General features: G+C 42.4%; 1 protein-coding gene across 2 annotated transcripts in view; it reads right to left on the bottom strand.

Moving 5' to 3' along the window:
- Positions 1–17,986, bottom strand: part of Arid1a (AT-rich interaction domain 1A) — a 74,807-nt gene that overhangs the window by 25,554 nt on the left and 31,267 nt on the right. For both annotated transcript variants that reach the window (XM_050149899.1, XM_050149893.1), the window contains exons 3-4: positions 17,428–17,883; positions 15,422–15,538 (exon numbers count right to left, since the gene is read on the bottom strand). In XM_050149899.1, the coding sequence (XP_050005856.1) occupies positions 15,422–15,538; positions 17,428–17,883 (573 nt within the window). The remainder of the gene's footprint in view (positions 1–15,421; positions 15,539–17,427; positions 17,884–17,986) is intronic.

Below are 17,986 nucleotides of genomic sequence, written 5' to 3'. Positions count from 1 at the left end.
AGGTTCCCACCTTCTGAAAAGGCATAGTTCATCAGCATCCTTGGAAAATGTCAAATGGGAAGGACGCTACCAACTTGGAGGTGGCCTCTACTTCATGGTAATCAAAGATTATGTCACAATACTTGTCAGTTCCATGCTGGTACTATGTGAGGAAGACGGAACCACAGGTGATGGACAGCACCAGAACATACTGTGTGGGCTCAACACAGCACACAGATGGACAGCAAGTGCTTAGGAATAAAAAAGATGACTCCACGCCAAGGGTCTTTCCTTCTAGACTAAATCTGACAGATTCTAAGCTTAGCTAAAGGGAGTCCCCGGTAGTTTCTTTACAAAGAAGGTATTTCTAGGTAGATTTGGCTTATACTTCCAAAAGTCCACCTACCCCACCACACCCCTGATTCTGAAGACAGAAAAAGCAGTCACCAACCTCAGTGTCCTTTAAAACCAGGACAGCAATGCAGGGGAGCCTTTGTCAGGTTCTAGAAGACAATGTGGCCAAAAAATCCAAACTTTCTTAAGCTTCCTATCAACACGATTTCTTTTATTGAAACCTGGTTTTTACTGTCCCCTTACTCAATAACAAATAAACAAAATAACGGCACGACGTATTTCTGGGCTGGCTTTCTGATTTGGGTTGGTGTGCTCGGTAGAACATTATAAAAGCGCCAGAAATGGACTGGGAGTACGGTGCTCCAGTCCCGTGACACAAAGGTGCCAGACTCACCCGTGAGCCGACTCAGGAATTCAGAAGACTCTGGGTTTGAAGACCTCGTTGCTTCCAGAGTAAATGCTTCTTACATCTTCCCAGAGAACAGACCTAAATTCAGAAGCTACAAGCAGTTCTGCTCTTTAACTAGAAATGCCACCCTAAGTCTCTTGCACACCTCCTTTCCGTTCTCAAAGCAGTTTCTGAATACTTAGCATTCTCTCTCATTCCCTTACCGTCTCTGAGGTCCACTTATTCGTTTAAAGGATCTCACTGCTGTTTCTTTGCAGGAATTGGCGCCAACAGTAAAAATAATGCATTGGAAGTGAGAGAACCTCACGTTTTCTCTTACTCAATAATATTTATTATCCTCTAGCCCTTCATCTTTTCTGGATCTAATTTCTCCATATGTAAAGTGGGAAGCGGGAAGGTGGAGGACAACAGTGGCTATCAGTGTGGTTAATATTCATTCTGCCCACATCTCCCCTTTTTCCTGTGTAAGTTAAAACAAAAACGAAAATCTTAAAGAAACTGGATCACGTCCCTCAATCCTTTCCTCATTATTGAATGTTTCTCTACAACCATACCCAAGTACAGGGCTCAGCACTAAACACTCCGCTTCAGTATTGAAGTGACCCCACAAGAGTAGCTACACAGGAAATAGTACAGATTTAATCAGAGTACACTCTGTTAAGCAAATGCTTTTCTTGGGGGTAGGAGGGAAGTCCTTTAAATATATCAGTCTAGAATCGTCTCCTTTTCCTCTTTTTACAACCTCCCTGCACTCTCTTTCATTCTAAGCTGAGCTGTGTATGTGTATGTTGGGGAGGTTGTACATGTGTATATGAGGGGTGGGGGGTTAGACTTGAACTGGTGTGTTGGTACATGCCTTTAGACCCAGCATTTTTCATCCCAGGCAGAAGCAGGTGTAGATGGATCTATTTGAATTAGAGGCCAGTCTGTCTACATAGGGAGCTCCAGGTCAGCCAAGGCTACATAGTAAGACTCTGTGGCAGGCAAGCTTTGCATTCCTATGTTCTCTATAGGCTGTTCTGAAGATAGCACTAGGAGGATAACCGTGTGTCTTCTTCAATGGTAGAAAGCATGTGTGTAAGCAGCAGTGCACACAACACGGAACTGCAGTCCTAACAACCTAAAGCACCCGGTGGGTAGGGAAGAGAGCCCCATAGTTAAGTTTCTAGTCTATAGCTTCCTCTAGCAGTCTAGGGACAAACTGAAAAGCAAGTCAAAGACATGTGGTATTCTTCCCATCAGTCCTCTTAGGTCTGACCAACTCAGGAGTCACCATATTAAATAGTTCAGCTGCTTTTCAAGCTGAGGTTGTTCTAAAGAAAACAAAAGGTTCCAGCAACAAGAATCTGTGTGAGACACACAGGCAGGAAGCATAGCTCAGCCACCAGAGACTAGAATAGAAACAGGAAATGGGCCCAGGGACAAGCATGCAGCAATGTGCAGCACAGGCTCCGGAAGGCACCAGGCAGTATCAGGGCTAGAGCAGTGTGACTAAAACGAAGAAGTGGATTGGCTGGCTCTGCCAGAGAGCAAAGCGTTCTAGAAAAGGATGGCTACATATACATGGTACACCCTGCTCTGAGCAGTCTCAGCAGACCTGGCAGAATGAAGGTGGGGGTGGGAATTCCTTTTCAAGGCTGTGAGAGCATTCTGGTTCAATTCCAGATGTGGCCTGGCCGGATGGTGAGGTAACAGATCACCCTTTTGTTTACTAAAACTGCTCCCAGTATTTGTCACCCTTAGAGTATAAACCAGGAAATCAGGCATGGACTGTTACTAGGAAAAGAACAAAAGGGAATAAAAACGACGTGATTAAAATCTTTCAAATCTCCCAAACTTTTACGCATTCACAGCATTTGTTGCTCCCCCTGATAGAGCACAAAAAAGCTGGCCTCTAAGCTCAGCTAGGTAGCAATATCTAGGATCATTTCATAAAGACTGACTGAATACATATCTAAACTCAGCAGGTAACTGAGGTCACAGAATTTGAAGTACTCAAGTAGAGGTAAGAGACATGAAGGTCTATGTCCCAGAAGACATTGCAGTGGAGGCTTGAAGCCACAGCAGAAATCTATGTGGTCTTTAAGAACAAAGGGCTGAGCATGTTGCCCACTCGAGTATCCCAGTACTTAGGAGGCAGGACAGGGGCTCAAGGATAGCCTGGGATACACAGAGTTCCAGTCCAGTATCTGTTACAGAACAAAACAACAAATAGAGAGAAACGGACACAAAGAAATAAAAACATCTCAAACAAAAGGAATGCAACAAAACAAACAAATAAATAAATAAATACAGCCAAACAAACCAGGAATTATGAGAGCGTTTAAGGCATAGCAGAGGCTGCAGAGTGGTGCTAGGAGCTGCAGCCCCTGAGCCGGGATCTCAAAAGCATCCATAATTAAGCTATGTTATCTTATAACTAGAGACTATTTACATGGTCAGTAAATTGTACTTCATTCTAAAGTCTCCAGCATGGTGTTTCCTTATTTCCTTTGAAACTATTTCCTTAAAAATTCCTAACTCTGGGCTTCTAAATCATTAAACAAGAAGGGATTCTTAAGAGTTAACCAGCCAGGTCTGGTGGAAACACCTTTGATTCCAGCACTCTAAAGGTGGAGGCAGGCAGAGACAAGCAGATCTCTTCAAGTTTTAGGTCAGCCAAGGTTTCATAGTAAGACCCTGTCTAACAAAATGATCTCAAAGGACACATCGACAACACAATCCCTCCCCCCAAAGCCCAGGAACCGAGGGCGCTGAGTGATTGCAAGCACCAAGGACGGGATTTGCTGGAGATTTGTGTCTCCTAGAAATGTCAGAAGCGACTCCCATGAAGAGTCACCAACATGGCTGCCTAAATCTGACTGGAACAGGACAATACCATGGGCATTTAATAAGAGGAGGAAAAAACTATGAAGCAACAACTGAAGACAAAAAACTACAAAGAAAGAGTAACAAAAATACTCTTCTCCAGGGAAGAACACAATTAGTTACCCAAAACCAAATTGCACTCCTGAAAATATAAACATAAGGCTGGAGAGATGGCTCAGCAGTTAAGAGCCCTGGATGATCTTCCAGAGGTCCTGAGTTCAATTCCCAGCAACCTCATGGCAGATCACAACCATTTATAATGGGATCTGACACCCTCTTCTGGCATGCAGGTACACATGCAGTCAGAGCACTCATACATAAAATACATAAATAAAAATTTAAGACATTTAGAAATGTTTATTCTGTAAATTGTTACATACAAGTAACTATACAGACTAAGCAAGTTGAATTTAGAAATATATAGATACATATATATATAACAACAATTTAAAAAAACACCAATAAATCAGGGATGATGCCTCAGAAACTGCATTCCCAAACAATTTCCACACCACAAGACAATACTTTGAGTAGCAGGGAGATGCTTTGTCATACAAGGGTCTGCTCCCACCCGATGCCTATTCTCTTTAGTTCTCCAGACAGTTCCTTCCTCAAGCAATCCTACAGGTCACCCTGGGGGACAGCTCCCTCCAGTTACCCTTTCATATCTTATCATCTGGGATTCACAAGATCTGGGAAAGCAGAAGTGAAATGTAGGTCAGCAAGATAGCTAGCAGTAGAAGCCTGAAGGACCCTAACTAGATCCCTAGGGGCCACTTAGTAAAAACTCCAAAAATTGTTATGACCTGCAGGAAGCACTGTGGTATTTGAGAATGCACACAGACACATACACAGTAAACAACTGTGAAGTGCAAATCACCCACTGGTCTTCCATTAGGACAACTCAAATAAATGTTTTATGGTAGAGTGCAGGGTGTAGTGGCACATGCCTGTAACACCAACACTCAGACAGAGGAATGAGGGTTTGAGATCGGCGAATAGGCTAAACAGACAACTGAGAAATTAAGAATACTGGCTATTCTGTTGGTGGGCCTTGGTTTAATTTCCAGCCCCATGGGAACTGAGGCACAGTCTTCTGTTTCCTTCAGGTAGCAACATGCATGTGGTACACGGGTATGGACACAAGAACACCCATACAAATCAAAGTAAAAATTCAAAAAACACAATGTTGGAAAGATGGTTCAGTGGTTAAGAGCACTGGCTGCTCTTCCAGAGTATCCTGGTTCAATGCCCAGCACCCACACAACAGCTCACAATTGTCTATAACTCCAGTTCCAGGGAATCTAACAGATTCACACAGACACACACACACAGCAAAATACTTAATGCACAGACATAAAATAAAAGTAAATAATCAGTCGGGCAGGGTGGCACATGCCTTTAATCCCAGGCAGCGAGGTAACAGAATCTGAGTTGGAAGACAGCCTGATCTACAGACTGAGTTCCAGGATAGTCAGGGCAACAAAGAAACCCTGTCTCAAATAAAGAAATAAATAAAAAGTAAATAAGCACATAAATATTTTTTTTAAAAAATCAAGAACACTGAAACAAAGGAAACTATCTTGACAAACAAAACATGATTCATCTATCTATGACATTATACTGGGAGGCATGATAAAGGAAATGCTTTATTTGAAATATCAGAACTGGATTTAAATTATGATTTTGACTTTTGTATTTTTCAGAGATAAAAAGAAATGGGTCTATTTCTATTCCTGCTTCCTAGGATCACAGATTTGGACTGAATCTGTTTTCAGGTCTCCCTCCTACCTTCTTAGATTCCGAATCTCTAAGATAGCAATTCCTCCCTAGACTTTCCCCTTTCTAGAACACATAATCCAAACTGGGACATTCGTCAGTGAAATCTTTTCTTTCTTTCATTCTTTCTTTTTTTACTTTTTAGATTTATTTGTCCAAACATGTTGCCTCTGTTTGTATCTGTACCACATGAACGAACACCTTGTGCCTCAGGTCAGAAGAGGGTGTTGGATCCTGAGCACGAATCATGCAGGTGGTAGAAACTTAAGATGGGTCCTTTGTAAGATCCCCAAGTGTTCTTAATCACTGGGCCATCTCAAGCCCACTTTACGTAATTAATATCTAAAGGCAGTTAGAAATTCCTCTCTCTGCTTCATCTTGGCATTAATAACACTCACTCCTACCAAGTCAGGGATACAGGATTTAGATCTTTGCCAGCAGGCTCTTTGTATTTGGGGAGTAGTGTTGACACATGGTTTCTCTGTGTTGCCTTGGCTGCACTGTAGATCAGGCTGGCCTTGAACTCAGAGATCTACCTGCCTCTGCCTCCCAGTGTTGGGATTAAAGGCGTCTTTTAAACCATGTTCTCAGGCAGGGCAGAGAGGCCCCCATAAGCTAAGCCAGGAGCATCAGATTTTTTTCCTCCAGATTCTATAATCAGTCTGCTAGCATCTTTACCCTTTTGTCTTCTGTCCTATACTAATGAAGCAGGGGATCTGGGCTGACTCAGCCACCTCTCCTGTTCAGTGCCTATCAATCGCTCCTTCACTGTGTGTGGTGGAGCACCTGTAATACTCAGGACTCAGAAAAAGGATCGTCAGTAAGTTTTAGGATACCCAGGGTTAGCTACTTGAAACAAGAAAGAAAGAGACGCATGCCTTTAATCCCAGCACTCGGGAGGCAGAGGCAGGAGGTTCTCTGTGAAAGAGAGGGTCAGAAGGAGAGTGGGGAGAAACAAGAGGGTTCTTCACTATTCCTCTGTTCATTTCCTTTTCGTATGTAAAAAGGATCCCAATAAAACTGCTTCATGACAACCCACCTGTGTGTTTGCCTTGATACGGACTATTTTCTCCTTTCCTTTGGCTCCAGAAATATACAATCCTGGTCCTATGCCGATCGTGCCTATCTCTGTTGGCTGCATCCACCTGGTGACTACAGGCCCTGTTCAGGGCTCCATCTGGCTCCTTTCTCTATACTCTAATCCTAGCCCCCGAGGTCTACTTCGTTCTTTCGTTTAACTATTAACTACCATGCAAGACAGCACCCAGAATCACTCCTATCTAGGTTTTAGTCTTTCATCTATGACTTGTAACTAGGCATGTTTCTGGATCTTACTAAAGCTAATTACTCTGTAGCATAAAAATGGCATTTGGCCAGAAAGATGAGATAGATACCTCCCCCCTTCTCTACCCTCCAAAGACCAAACTGGACAATCAATGTTTTAAATTGTGCACCAAGTACAGCACATTTATTTTCAAGTCTATAAATTCTTTCTCACATGTGACTATGCAAACAGTAGAAGGAGCAGACCTTATCTCCTGCTAGAACTAAGTTTAACTTTTTGTATTCCCTTATTCTGACCTGAGGCTTTTCAACCACAATGCACACTAATTATTTTCTTTTTCAAAAAGTAAGCAAACAGCACCTCAAAACAAACGCCTTCTGTAGGCCTTTTTTATTCTATTTATTTATTTATTTGTTTGTTTGTTTGTTCATTCATTTATTTATTTTGGTTTTTCGAGACAGGGTTTCTCTGTGGTTTTGGAGCCTGTCCTGGAACTAGCTCTTGTAGACCAGGCTGGTCTCAAACTCACAGAGTTCCGCCTGTCTCTGCCTCCCAAGTGCTGGGATTAAAGGCGCGCGCCACCACTGCCGGGCTCTTCTGTAGGCCTTTAACAGCAGATCCCAAGGGCTCCAACCCTATGGTCTAAAGCTCCTCCTCTCTATTACTTCCCACTCCAGGAAGACTGTCCAAGCACGCTCTCTGTCTTCAGTGCACCCCTTCCACACTTATTGCCCTCTTTGGTCAGCTACCTTTTTCCTTTCCAACATCTCAGATACGTCTACTCTAGAGCACACTCGGCTTTCTCATTATGGAGATACACCTGCCTCTGAGAACTAAGATTAAAGTCATTCACAACTTCACTTGTCCAGACTTGATTTTTTCAGCTAAAATTTCATTTAAGTTATTTGGGCAGGCCTTGAACTTGGAATCCCCTCGCCTCGGTCTCACAAATAGCTGTGCCACCAAGCCTATCTGTGCCGTCATAAAAAGGATCACTGACTTTATCAAACTGACAGCACTCATCAAAGGAGAGTCCGGGCACCTGCTCTTCTGTTGAAAGTTTTCCTCAAGAAAAGTTGACCATAATCCTGGGTTTTGATTCCAAGAGAAGTCAAAACAGACAATCTTTAGTAACTATTTCCTTTCTATCATAGTTATAGTTAAATGTATGCCAGGTTTTACTCCAGTAATGGAAAATTTACCTACAAAATATATCAAAAAGTAGAAGCTAGAAGACTGGCCCAGCAGAACACTTTCTGCTATTGTACAGAATCTGATTCACTTGCCAGAACACACATGGCACTTTATAAACACCTATAACTTGAGCTGCAGACATCCATATATACACGCATGCAAACAAAAACACACATCAAGAGTAAATTTTTTTAAGAAAAATAACAGCCTCCTCCGTATGCTGTGCATGTTAGCATAGATCTGCAATCCCAGTTTTTAAGTGGCTAGAGACGATGAGATAAAGATGTTCGCACATACATATACACATATCCATCCTTATCCTACAGAACACAAAAGAAATTTTATGTTATAACATTAAACCTATAGATAAAGCTGGGTGGTGGTGGCATAGCTTTAATTCTAGCACTCAGGGAGGCAGAGGCAGGAGGATCCCTGTGAGTTCAAGGTCAGCTTGGTCTACAGAACTCGGGACAGGCAGAGACACACAGAGAAGCCCTGTCTTGAAAAACAAAAAATCCAAATAAACCAAAAACCATATAGACAATAGGTGGTGAAGAGTTTTTAAAGAAGCAAGCAGTGACATGTCCAGGTCCCCCTTCCCATCCCTTCTGGTACACTGTTTGGACTAGGAAGGGGAAAAAAAAGAACTAAGAGCCTATAGCAAGACAAGAGAGAAGTTAATAGAGACCTGGAGGTTAGCAACAAGAACAGAATTGATGCAGAAGGATTTTCTAGTCCTTCCTAAAATTTTAGTTTTACTGTATGTATGGTACCTGCGTGTGGATGTCCAAATGCCGCAGCACAAGACAGGAGACAATGTAGAATTGGTTACACTCCCTCTACATTACTCAAATTCTGAGGATGGAGCTGAGATAGCGCCTGTGCAGTAATCTGCTGAGCCACCTCTCAGTCCCCTCAAAATCCTTTTCTGAGGTAGAACTAGATTTGGTGGCCTTACTAAGGAAATGCAATGGAAGAGGTCCAGTGACAAGTGTCCCAGAGTAGAGAAGAGCTCACTGAGTATTGGCTATGCAGTACAAGGGCTAACCTAAGAATAAGCTGCTCTGAGGCCACACTTCAAGACAGTCTGTTGCTTCTAAATTAGGGGTTAGGAAAAAGAAGAGAGAGGCAAGAGAGGCTAGAGAACAATTTGGAATATTTTATTTCAAAAGGTGCCATCCACCTTGTTTTTAGAGACAGGGTCTCTCGTTGGCAAGAACTTGCTGGATTAGCAGGCCAGGATTCTTCTGTCTCTACCTCTCCAGTGTTGCCATTATTAAACACTGGCCACCTTTTACATGGATGTTGGTGCTCAAACTCAGGTCCTTGTGCTTGAAATGTCTACCAACTGAGCCATTTTCAATTCACTGTCTGGTCTGGTGAGGCCAGTCTGGTCTCCAAGTTCCAGGACAGGCTCCAAAACTACAGAGAAACCGATTCCAGAAACCCTATCTCAAAAGAAAACAACAAAACAAATAAAAAGCTCTACCTAGTGCAGTGTGTTCCAACTGTGGCATTTTAAAGTGAAATCAACAATAACAACTAAAAAATGCAAACTTTGGTGTACGACTTTATACCAACTGATTCAGAATTTTCATTATGCGCCATATAATTTTAATGTATGCCAAAAATGTGGAAGTTAGCTCTATCTACCTTCCCTTGATAGGGTTTTTGATCTTGTACTCATTTTCCTATCACAGGCCTATTTTCAAGAATTTTCAAGACCAAATATAAACAAACAAATATGTCCCTGTTTTTAAAAAAAATTAAGTGTGTATTACTCTGGGAAAGCACACACTTGTTGAAACAGCTGCCTTTTTTTTTTTTTCAAAGATAAGACTTCACTGGCTAGCCTCTAGCATGATCCCATCTAACCTTCCCAGTGCTGAGATAATGGGTATCTGCCAACCACAATGCTCAGCTAAAGAGAAAAGGAATTCACACACCTCATATGGGCTTGTGCCTAAGTGTATATACATTTGCACGATTGTACATGTATGTGCAGGGGAGATCAGAAAAGATTTCTATATTTCCTAGAGCTGGAGTTACAAGCAGTCGTGAGCAGCTTGATATGAATGTATGCCTGCCCAAACAGAATCTTTAAAAAAACAGCTCCAGGCACGAGTGGTGTCGCATGATTTTAATACCGGTTCATACATGCAAGGCAGAGGGAGGTTCCAGGTCAGCCTAAGCTACATAGTGAAAAACCTGACTAAACCTCTCTCCTTTATCTCTAAACAGCCCCAGAACTCAGAGTCAATCACAAATCAGACATCAGTTTTCAGGCTAGTCTCCAAAGATTCTGCCTGGAAATGAAGGAGATTCAAGACCTCACCTGTTCCTTATAAGGATCTTCTTGACATAAAACGGCAAACTAATGTATAAGGTGGATAATAAACCTTTACCTCATTTCCTAAGTCCATGATCAGTAAGGCCAAATACTTGCTCTAAAAAGAAGTATGGACCAGTCATGTCTCCCCTAACTTAGCATTAAAAACAACAATCTAGTAATAGGGCCAAATTGTCCCCATCAGACACAGAGCAACATTATAGACATCTCATTTATTTATTTGGGGGAATTATTATTTAATCACAACATCTCTCCCCTTTCCCTCCCTCCAAATATCCCCCATAAACTTCTTCCCACGCTTTAAAATTCTTGGCCTCTTTTTTCACTAGTTGTTTATTAAGGACAATTTTCAGGTTCATTTCCAATGAGTTGAGAACCTATCACATGCCAGGCACCATGGCAGTAGTAATAAGCAAGACCCACCAAATCAGCCTGAAGTAAGTATGTGTTAAATAAGCCAATTTAAGTCAGTCATGATGGCTTGTGGCAATAGTCAAAGCACTTGGGAACCTGGGCTACACATTGATTTCCAGGCTGGTCTAAGCAACAGCAACAAAGATCTATCTAAAAACAAAGCAATCAAGTATAAAAATAGCCTTGGGTTTTGGTAGCATGCACCTTTAATCCCAATACTCAGGAGACAGAGGCAGAGCTTAAGGCCAGCCTGGTCTATGGAGTTCCAGGACAGCTAAGGCTACACGTAGAAATCCTGTCATGAAAAACCAATATAATAAACAGCTTGTTTGTTTCCAACAGGTCACTTCAGCACATATTTAACACATCGAACGCTCCTAGTCTTGGATTCATGTCATGGGCATAGGAAGCTTGGGGGTCAATAATAAGTTTTCGACTCTCTAGGAGCTTGCTGTTTAAATAAGTGGATATATTGGGCAAAATGCTCTACCAACATGGAGCAGTGACATGGGGATAGGAAGGAGAAGTGATCCCAGAAAGTTACTGAGGACTTTTCACCTTTAGTGGAATGGTTTGGTTTCGAGGATGAATATCTACCCAGACAGTGAATTTTTCTTTATTCTTGTCCACATGTGACATGCTAGCCAGTCAGTCATCACGGGAGTTATTTAAGTTTTGAAGAAAGATGCAGAAGATATGGACTAGAGGAAGCGAAGGGAATGGAGAAGTATAAGAAATGAAGTCGAGAATATGCGAGGCCTCAGAGACGGGTGAGAGGCAGAGGGAAACAAGCAGCAGAGGTTTTTACGTGCTGCCCATGGTGTGCAGAGCCCAGTGTCATGAAAGAAGCTTGCTAAAAATCCCAGCACTTGGGAGGCAGAGGCAAGCGATCTCTGTGAATTCAAGGCCAGCCTAGGTTAGAGTGAGTTCCAGGACAGGCACCAAAGGTACACAGAGAAACCCTGTCTCAAAAAACCAAAAACCAAAACAAACAAATAAAAGCCCTACTTCAGACCTACAATTAGAAAACTTGTGTTGATGTGAGGCACAACATCACAATATGTGTTGCTGATATCTGGGTAATTATATAAAAAAGGCTTTAGATTTTATATTAAGATGAATAGAAAATTAACTCACAAACTACAGAGTTGGCTCCCTTTGACCTCTACAGGCACTGCATGCACACGATGAAAGGCAAAACACCCATACACAGGGCTGGAGAGATGGCTCAGAGGTTAAGAGCATTGCCTGCTCTTCCAAAGGTCCTGAGTTCAATTCCCAGCAACCACATTGTGGCTCACAACCATCTGTAATGGGGTCTGGTGCCCTCTTCTGGCCATCAGGCATACACACAGACAGAATATTGTATACATAATAAATAAATATTTTAAAAAAACACCCATACACAAATAATAACAATAATAATAAATAACAATAACATTAACTGATTAATTGCTGGATTAAAGTATTCAAGGTAATAGTGTCTAGATGACTTCATATCATTATCTGAGCAAAAATTCCTCAGAGGAATAACTAAAGATCAGAAACCTAGAGCCACACTGAGGTATATAAGCAAAGAGGGGACAGGAAACTGGAAGGACTGTTCAATCAGACATCCCAGCATCTGGCCTTGTGCCAGATTCAGGAATTTCTATACTTCTGCTCAGTGAAGGGATGCAAGGGTCCTGGTTAGTGTTTTGTCAGCTTGATACAAGCAGTGTCGCCTGGGACAAGTCTGTGGACAAGTCTGAGGAGCAATATTTTCTTAATTAAATGACCGAAGCAAGGGTCCAGCCCCTTTAGGAGATGCCATCCCTGGGCAGGTGGTCTTGGGTTGTGTAAAAAGCAAGTGTAGCTACCTTTGGCATTTCCTGATCTAGGCAACAGAAGAATAAAAAATAAAATAAAAAATTCAAAAAATAAGGTAACAACTAGGCATGGTGACACATGCTTACAATTGCAGCAACTAGGTGGGCTGAGGCAGGAGAATTGCCATGAGTTCGAGGCCAGTAGAGGCTATACAGCAACATCTTGTTTCAAAGAACCAAAACAAACAAACAACTATTTGCCAATAACTTAGCCAGCTCACCTACATGGAGCTTCTACCACAAAGCAAATGACCTGTTTGGTAGGTTCCATAACAGAAGCCCAAATCTGGAAATGGCACTTGTTCTTGGGGTTCCCAGAAAGACAACTCTCCCTATTCCTGGAAGGTGGACTTTCATTCAGTTACTGAATCAGATGGTTTTAGGTTCCCATTCATTAGAAGGCTTGCCTATAACCCTTCTCGGGAAATACCAAATATTTTCTAATCAAAAGGTCAGCAGATCAAGGTTAACCTGAACTACACAGAGAAACCTTCACAGAATCAAGTCAGAGAATCAAGAAGCCTTTTGAAGGTCAGCAACTTTATTACACTGATGGAAATCCATCAGTCTTGAGTTCTTGTCACAAAAACACACCATCCAGATTTAGCCACAAATACATGAGGGATATTTAGACATTCACGTCTAATTCGGGCGTGAGCAAGGTGCCTAGTGCATTTGGTACCCAATGATGCAAGCCTGGTGACCTGAGTATGATTCCTTGAACCTACATAAAGGTGGAAGGAGGAAATGGATTCCACAGGTTGTCCTCTGACCTGCAAGTGTGCACTATGGTACGTGGGTGCACACAGACACTGATCAAAAGGATTCATAGACAATAATGAGAAGTATTTTTCTTGTTTCTTTGGTTGTTTTTCTGTTTATTTATTTAATTTTTTTGCTTTTTGGTTTTGTTTTTGTTGGGATGACAGATTTCATCCCAATAAGAGCTCTTCTCTCGGCTTCAGGAGCCTGGATTAGGTCTCTGCAGACAATGGGAAGCTTTGTGATGAAGAGCTCTCTATGTGTCCATAATAGTCTAGGAGCTAGCTGAGGATGGTAGCTTATGATAATCTCAGCACTTGAAAAGCAGAGGCAGGAGAATTACAAGTTTGAGGCTAGCAAGGGATACATACCTACTGAAATGTTACCTGACAACGAAATAGAAGACCCAGGTGCCATCTCTCTAAAACCGGAATAACCTGGAAGGTTGCAAACATCAAGAAGCCCACATAGTTTGAAACAGATTCTCACACTATTAGCCAGGTTGACCTTGAACTCAGAGAGATCCTCCTACCTAAGCAAGGTCCCCCAGTGCTCGGATGACAACCATAGCCACCACAATTCTTCCTGATTTTAAAAGACTTTCCTGGGCATATGTGGAACTACTTAACCCCTCACTGAAACAGAATTTGTAAAAGTGAGCTTGCTACCTACAACCTATTTTATTTGTCCAAGAAACTCACTTTTAGAGGCTTAGACTTTGCTCAGATGTAGTAGTAAAGGCCATGAGCAAACATTCCTACAACAGCCAATAGGTATCCAAGCATTTCCTATACCCTCTGGGATGATTACAATGCCAGACACATTAAGCCTATTACAAACCGAGCCCTCCTCTCTATTAATCAGCTATATCAATCAATCAATCAGCTATTTACCATCACCTAAAGTACCTTAGTGTCATTTTACAGATGTGAAAACAAAGGCACAGAAAAGTGATGTGGCTTAGGTACAGGCTACAGGCATGGTAGCAGAATTAAGAGTTATCGGAATTCTGTCTTCAGAGTTCAAACACTTGTTTTTTTTGTTTTTTTTGTTTTTGTGTTGTTGTTGTTGTTGTTGTTGTTGAGAAGGGTTTCTTGGTGCAGTCCTGGCTGTTCTGTAGACCAGGTCTGCCTCTGCTTCCTGTGTTCTGGAATTAAAGTTATGTGCGACCACCACCTGGCCAAACACATCTTTTCTAAACACGCATTTATTTATTGGGTGTTTCTGTTATGTGGGTGTGTCACAGCACACATGTGAGGCTGGAGAACAACAACAGGTTGTCAGGCTTGGAAGCAGGTGTGCATCTTTAAAGCCTACCCAGAGCCCAAACTCTAAGCTATACTGCCTTTCTGAGGTATGGTCAGTTAACTCCACAAGCACACATTTGATTCCATAATCAAGTAGTTAGACATCAAGCACTCTAGAAGACACACATTCACAGAAAATCATCCACTTCTACTCAACTCATGCTCAATGTGACATTGCAAGCCTGAATGTACGTACCAAGGTACTACCTATTAAACTAATTTAAAGCAGAATCTAAAAAGTAAGACCTAAAAAGCAAAGTTAAATAAACAGAACTAGAGATATGGTTCATCAGTTAAAAGTTCTGGAAATTCTTGCCAAGGACCTGGGTTAATTCCCATTCACACCATTCTGAAACTCTAGTACGAAGGGATCCAATACTCTCCTGGCCTCGGAGGGCACCAGGGATGCATGTGATGCACAGGAATATGTTGAGACTGAAGTAACATTTAAACTAAGATAATTTTAAAAATTTTAAATGTCAAAAAAAGAAAACAAAACAAATCCTGTATTTTTTTCTTTTTCGTGGCCCCAGGATGGAGAGCAGAGCTTCTTACATCTACATTTCTGTCCCTTCACACACAAGAGGCCCAAGATTTTGAGAAAACAAAACAAAGGCTATAAGTGAAGGCACAGGCAGGTAGATCCCTGTGTGTTTGAGACAGGATTACACACAGTCACAGAACAGAACAAAGCAGAGGCTGGGTATGGTAATGTATGTATATATGTAGCTAGGTGCTCTGGAAGAAGCAAGAGGACCAGGAATTTAGGGGCCACCAAAACATCCAAAACCTCTTTTAGTTTTTTCCCGCCCTCTCTGGTCCATCACCCTTGCCACGTGGTGAAATACTCACAGGCAAGCTGGAGGGTCTTGACTGAAGACTCAGATTCATATCTTCTTGCCCTCCTTTACTGGAGGTCATTGAGGGGGCTGAGGATGCCTGAGATCCAAATGAATCTTGAGAAAGCTCCTGTAAGAAAAACAAAAAAATCTGTGAGGCCCGTCCAACATGGTGACACACACCTTAAATCTCAGTGCTTGGTAGGGAAAGGCAGGCAGATCTGAGTTCCACACCCTATCTCTAAAACAAAAAGCAGCAACAACAATGAGAGAAAGACAGAGAGAGAGAAACAGAGAGCGCGAGCATGCAAGAGAGACCCCAATAGACCAACCAGACTGGGGCTGGAGAGATGGCTCAGCATTTGTTGCTCTTGTCGAGGACATAGGTTCAGTTCTCAACATCCACACAAAGGCTCAAAACTCATAACCATTAGTACCTCTATCTAGTTACAGAGGATTCAATACCCTCTCCTGGTCTCTGGGGGAAACAGGCACACACAAGGTACACAGGAAATCATACAGGCAAAACACCCATTCATACACACAAAGAAAATCCTCAAGAAAGAGAACAGGCAAGCTTGCTTCGGGTTAGAAGAGCTTTGGTGCTTTCTTACACAGGAGAGTCACGTGTGAAAAGTGCAACTGCACACACATAATTTCACCTGACAAAAGTTTAAGCTGTGATTCTTAAGAATGTCAAAGAATGCCCAGCACGAGATAGGCTACAACAGAATTACAGCAAGTTCAAGGTCAGCCTGGGCCACATAGTGAAGAATTGCCCCCCTATCCCTTCCTAAAAAAAATTTAAAAAAGCCCCCCAAACTCATTAATGTCAACAGTGGAATCTGATGGTATTATTGTCTATTTACTGCTATCCAAGGAGAGCCATTTCTTGGGGTTGAAGGCAGAAATATAACTAACTGTAAGTTTAGTATCTTATCAAGCAATGGATAAAGCAATATGGTTTGTTTAAAAACAATAAAAAAAAATGAGGCTGGAGCCCTATCTAAAGTGAGAGTACTGACAGATGATTTATTTATTTTCTTTTGGGGGGGAGGGGGTTCGCTGTAATTTTAGAGCCTGTCCTGGAACTAGCTCTTGTAGACCAGGCTGGCCTCGAACTCACAGAGATCCGCCTGCCTCTGCCTCCCAGTGCTGGGATTAAAGGTGTGAGCCACCACCAGCCGGCTCAGATTATTTATTTAAAAAATGTCACCACCACATAAAAATACTTAAAGAGTCAGTCATTTTTCCTCATGGGGCTCTAAAAAGAATTATTCTCAACTGGGTGATGGTGGCTAATCCCAGCACCCAAGAGGCAGAGACAGCGGATCTCTGTGAGCTTGAAGCCAGCCTGGTCAACAAGAGCTAGTTCCAGGACAACAGAGCTACAGAGAAACTCTGTCCTGAAAACCCGAAACAACAACAACAGCTCGCCCCCCCAAAGATTTGTTTTCTAATTCTTAAAATCAAAACCACCCTCAAAAATTAAGAATTTCAGAGCTGGGTTTGGTGACACAAATCTCTAATCCCAGCACTAAAGGCAGAGTTAGGCAGATCTCAAATTCCAGATCAGACTTTGTCTAAAATAAACAAAAAAACAAACTCTAAACAGAGAATTTCAGAATCCAGAATATTCTGAGCAACAGAACAAAATGGCAGCAAAAATAAACTGCATATAGTACAGCTAAGTGATTATTCTGGAAAATGATTAAAGTTTTCCAAATCTAGATGCTTACATTCTTGATATGCTGATTGAGAGGGTGGGAATCAGACCCACTGCCTTTAATTTCCTGTCTACTGGATTTTCCATTGCTTTATTTTTTCACAGTAAGAACTACAAGTCTTTATGTAGTTCAAAAGGTTATACTTTTTTTATTAGTTCAATCAATCCCGATACACGTTTCCCCAGCGTTTAATTGGCTTTTATGCATATGCATATGGAAAGTGCTGTCATGACACCAAGCTATAAGCTGCCTCTGGTTGAGCACAGGTAGGACAAGAGGCAAAGCCACTCACCTGTGGTGGAGGGAAGCGCTGCTGGGAGTAGGCAGTTTGCTGTGACTGCTGAGGCTGGGGCTGAGGATATGCAGCCTGCTGGGAGAGCGTCGAGGATGCTGGCTGCTGAGGTTGCTGCTGCTGGTAGGGAGACTGTGCCTGTGGTTGTTGTGAGTAGGGGGGCTGGCTCTGGGGGTGTTGTTGTGCAGTGGACTGCTGGGAGGGATACGGAGTTGGGGACTGCTGATGTGGAGTCTGGGATGGCTGCTGGGAATACGGAGGCTGGGAGGACTGAAGCTGTGGTTGCTGAGTCTGCGGCTGCTGCTGATATGAAGGCTGCGCATGAGGGGTCTGGGATGGTGGTTGCTGGGAGTAAGGTGGCTGTTGTTGCTGGGGATGAGGACTTTGCTGGTTATAGTATGGAGTCTGGCCCTGCTGACCATAACCACTGGGGCCTTGCTGTCCATAAGGTGGAATCTGTAAGAAAGAAAAGATACTTTTAGAACTGACTCACCTAGATAAAGAAAGGTGATGAGCAGAGTAGTCAAGTATCACCACATACAAGGTTCAGGGGTCTTCT

This window comes from Alexandromys fortis, unplaced genomic scaffold, assembly GCF_014885135.2.
Source record: "Alexandromys fortis isolate MF-2015 unplaced genomic scaffold, M_Fortis_MF-2015_v1.1 scaffold_26, whole genome shotgun sequence".
Classification (NCBI taxonomy): Eukaryota; Metazoa; Chordata; class Mammalia; order Rodentia; family Cricetidae; genus Alexandromys; species Alexandromys fortis.
Note: the sequence above shows the minus strand (reverse complement) of the source record. Positions and strands in the feature narration are given on the sequence as shown.